At 40.5% G+C, this 4,765-nt stretch overlaps 1 protein-coding gene across 1 annotated transcript; it reads left to right on the top strand.

Moving 5' to 3' along the window:
* On the top strand, positions 2,672 to 4,765 carry LOC8057446. The gene is made up of 5 exons (XM_002447892.1): positions 2,672 to 2,923; positions 3,013 to 3,238; positions 3,305 to 4,234; positions 4,346 to 4,464; positions 4,541 to 4,765. Exons 1-5 carry the CDS (start codon positions 2,672 to 2,674, stop codon positions 4,763 to 4,765), a joined length of 1,752 nt encoding a protein of 583 aa, XP_002447937.1.

Genomic DNA, 4,765 nt, shown 5'->3' with positions numbered 1-4,765 from the left:
GCATAGGACAACAACCTACCTCTCCACCCCACAAATCTTTTAATAATCTTATCCACTACAGGTTGTAGGTCTTTCCTAGGCAGCTTATCAAAATGAAGGGGAACCCCTAAGTATTTAATAGGAAAATCACATCTCTTATAGCAAAACAATATTGCGAAATCATTAGATTGATTCTCATCTAACCCCACTGTCAACAAGTCACTCTTATCATAGTTAATTTTCATTCCTGACATTTGTTCAAAATAGACAAGTAACCACTTAAGTGTGCTTGCCTTCCCCAAATTATTTTCTAAGAAAAGTAAAGTATCATCTGCATACTGCAAGCTAATAATGCCACCCTCAACCACTTGTGGTAAAAGCCCAATAATTAACCCCTGCTTAGCCGCTTTCATAAGCATTCTAGAAAAAACATCTGCCACCAGGTTGAATAACAAAGGGGAAAGAGGATCTCCCTGACTCAACCCCTTGCCTGGCTTGAAAAACTTACTATTTTCATCATTAATCCGAACACAAATAGAACCCCCCTAGCTACTTGTTGTAACCAGCCCCTCCACTTGCTTCCAAAACCTCTAGTTTCTAGCATTTCCTCAAGGAAGGCCCAACTCACCCATTGATAAGCTTTCTCATAATCCAGCTTGAGCACTACACCTTCTTGCTTTTGCTTATGAACCTCATGAATAATCTCATGTGCAGCCATCACACTCTCTAAAATAAACCTGCCTTTTATGAAGGCCATTTGATTGGAGGCTACTAGCCTATCAGCCACCTTAATCAGCCTGTTATTCAAATGTTTCAAAAAAATCTTGAAGCTACAGTTAATCAGACTAATGGGCCTAAACTTATTTAGGACTTTGGCATCTAGTTCCTTAGGGATCAGAGTTATCATGGCATAATTCAATCTGTCTAAGTTTAGATTGCCCTGCTCAAACATCCTAATGAGACTCATCAAATCCTTTTTAATCACATCCTAGAAGACTTGGTAAAAAAGAAAAGAAAAGCCATCTGGGCCAGGAGCTCCTTTAGCATAAGAGCTAAAGACAACATCCTTCACTTCAAACTCAGAAAAAGGAGCTTCCAGCCACTCATTTTCCACATTAGAAACTCTTTCATCCTCTTCCCAAAAATCATGCCCTAGAATAACTCCACTATTAATCTATTTTCCAAAAAGATCTTTGTAGAAATCTACAGCATGCTCAAGCATACCCTTATTATCATCTATCCAACCATTAGGACCCTCTAAACCAGCTATCTTTTTCTTCCTATTCCTTTGATTGGCCACAGCCTGAAAATAAGTTGTCTTCTTATCTCCTTCCTTTACATTTCTCTCCCTAGATCTTTGTCTGGCTTTTATTTCTTCCATCCTCCAAATGGCTTCAAGATCTCTAATAATATCCTTCATCCTTTGCCTTTCCAATTCAGTGACATCCATCCTCTCAAGTTTTATATCTAAGGCTTCGTGCTCTTTAAGGAGCTCATGTTTTTGCTTCTTAAAATGGGCATTAATATTAATGGTCCAACCTTTCACTTTTTTCCTAATTAACCTAATCTTGAACTGCCACACTTCCAAAGGATCTATGTACGCACAGGGCGTATTCCAAAGCTTAATAATCAGAACCTTAAAATCAGGATGTTGTAACCACCATTTTTCAAATCTAAAGACATTAGGCTTTTTCTTCTCCCCAATACCAAAATTAATAACCAACCATGGATTTAAATAGCGCGCTATTTGAACGCTTTCGCGGCCCTATAGCGGCTAGGAACAGGCGACGCGACGATATCGTCTATTTCCACGCTATTGGCGCTAAAGCGCGCTTTAGCGCCGCTAAATGCATTTAGCGCCTTAGCGTCGCTAAAACCACGCTATCAGTTCGGGCCCAAAAAACAGCGACGGCACGGCCAAATTTAGCCCATTGAGGGCCCATATACGGCGCCTTCCCTATCTGCGTGTTTACCCTAGACCTAGAGCGCACATTTCATCCTCTTCCTCTGCCTTGCGGCGGCCGAAGACAAGCGACATTGACGGCTCGCCGGCTAGGCTACGGTTGCGGTTGCGGCAGAAGGACGGGACTAGGCTTCGACGGCAGCAGCGGCTAGGCTTCGACGGCGGCAGCTAGGCTTCGACGACGGCGGCTAGGCTTCGACGGCAGCAGCGGCTTCCCTACCGGCTAGGTGGTACGTCTTCAAGTAAATCCCGATCCCAACAATGTCAGAACCGGATGGCAGTGCACTAGCGCAAACCCTAGGCAAGTTCTTGTTCCCCTGTTCTTGAGATAATGAGATTTGAGCTGCCATGCCATGAATTTTCCACTACTTCCATTCTGAATTTATTATTTGAGCTGCCATGCCATGCCATTTGATTTGTTAATGCCATTCTCAATTAGTAATTTGATTTGTAGTTTACTATTGCTGATTTAATTTGTTAATAATGCCATTATAAATTAGGTTTATCTAGCACTGCATCTACAGCCCAACCTGAAACTGTTGCTGAAACATCATACCCAACCTGGAAGCATTGCACAATGCCAGATGTCACTAAAAAAATTCTCTGAAGTGTAATTATTGTAGTAACGTTTATAATGGTGGAATTACTACAATAAAGTATCATCTTGGTAAGGTTCCTAGCTATGGTGTTGCAAAGTGCACCAAAGTTCCATCTGATATACAAAAAGAAATGGTTCAGCTACTGTCAAAGAAACTAGATATCAAGCAAAAGAAGAAACAGGACAAGGAAGATGAGAGAGTTGAAGTTAATTTGAGCCATTCTGAAGGAGAGGAGTATAGTGATGGAGATGGTAATTCAGTCATTGTGTTGAAGAAGGCCAGTACCAAATGTGGTTCTTCAGGTGGCCCCATGGATAAGTACTGCAAGCTAACTCTAGAAGAAGTAACTGCTGCAAGGAAGGGCAAATCTGTTGACAATAAGGTGCAGTCCAAGTTGTCTACAAAAAAAGAGAAGAGAAGAGAAGAGGGATAGGGCATGTGAGTACATCTGTCAGTTCTTTTATGAAGCAGGTATTCCACACAAACACTGTCACACTTCCTAGATTTGATTTGATGCTTGAGGCCATTGGAGATTTTGGCAGAAACTTGAGGGGGCCTAGTCCTTATGAGATGAGTGGAAAATTCTTACAGAAAAGGAAAAGAAAAGTGCAAGAGGGCTTGAAGTCTCACCAGGAGTCTTGGGAACTACATGGTTGTTCAGTAATGACAGATGCTTGGACAGACAAAAGGGGCAGAGGTGTGATGAATTTGGTTGTTCATAGTGCTTATGGAGTTTGTTTCCTTGATTGAGTTGATTGCTCAGCTGTTAAGAAAGATGGGAGATACATTTTTGAACTAGTTGATAGATGTATTGAAGAAATTGGGGTGCAAAATGTTGTTCAAGTTGTGACTGACAATGCTAGACCAAATGAGGCAGCAGCCAGTTTGTTGAAAGCAAAGCATCCCTCTATTTTCTGGACTGGTTGTGCTGCACATACTATTGATCTCATGCTTGAAGACATAGGAAAGATGCCACAAGTTGTAGCAACAATTACCAAAGCAAAATGCTTGACTGTTTTCTTGTATGCCCATACTAGAGTTTTAGACCTTATGAGGAAGTATCTCTCTAGAGATGTGGTGAGATGTGGTGTCACAAGGTTTGCTACAGCATATCTTAACTTGAAGAGTTTGCTTGAAAACAAGAAGCAATTGCAGAGGCTCTTTAGGGAAGATGAGCTCAATGAACTAGGTTACTTGAAGAGTGTCAAAGGGAAGAAAGCACACAAGATTGTGACAAGTGAATCTTTTTGGAAGGGTGTTCAAACTGCTGTAAATTTCTTTGAGCCATTAGCTGTTGTGTTGAGGAGAATGGACAGTGATGTGCCAGCAATGGGGTTCCTATATGGGTATCTACAAGAGGCTAAGAATGAGATATCTAGGAGGTTCAACAATGATAGAAAAAAGTATGAGGAAGTTTTTCAGTACATTGGCAAAAGGTGGGACAGCAAGCTGAAAACACCTTTGCATAGGGCTGGTTACTACTTGAACCCCTTCTACTATTATCAAAACAAGAAGGCTATAGAGGATAATGAGTCATTCAGAGATGGTGTAATAACTTGCATAACAAAGCTTGTTCCAGATGAAGATACTCAAGACAAGATTATTGAAGAGCTTCAAAGGTTTCAAGATGCAGAAGGATCATTTGGCAAAGATATTGCTAAAAGACAGTGCAAAAATATTCATTTTGATCCAGGTATGCAAAATTGCTCTATATGTTATTGGACTATTGGTAATAATAATTTGGTATATGAAATATAAAATTTAATTTGTCGTGTGTTCTTCTTCAATTTTTTTTGTAATGTAGCTAAGTGGTGGCTCAACCATGGAAGTAGTGCACCAAACCTCAGAAAGTTAGCTGCTAGAATTCTAAGTTTGACATGCAGTTCATCAGCTTATGAGAGATGCTGGAGTTCATTTGAACAAGTAATAATCTGATCCCTCTGTGCATTTAATTCTCCTATTTCATTCTCATTGACATAATCTCATCACACCTATGCAGGTCCACACAAAGAGAAGAAACAGGCTTCTTCATGACAGAATGAGGGATCTTGTCTATATCAAGTTCAACTATAGACTAAGACAAAAGAAAGACAACAAGGATAAAGATCCTCTTGAGAAACATGTGCTTGATGTTTTAGAAGATGAAGACAATGAATGGATCACTGGCATTGAGCCAACAGAGGAAGATCCATTGCGGGAGGGAGAAACTGGAGCATCATCATAG

The sequence above is a fragment of the Sorghum bicolor genome, chromosome 6, assembly GCF_000003195.3.
Source record: "Sorghum bicolor cultivar BTx623 chromosome 6, Sorghum_bicolor_NCBIv3, whole genome shotgun sequence".
NCBI lineage: Eukaryota > Viridiplantae > Streptophyta > Magnoliopsida > Poales > Poaceae > Sorghum > Sorghum bicolor.
Note: the sequence above shows the minus strand (reverse complement) of the source record. Positions and strands in the feature narration are given on the sequence as shown.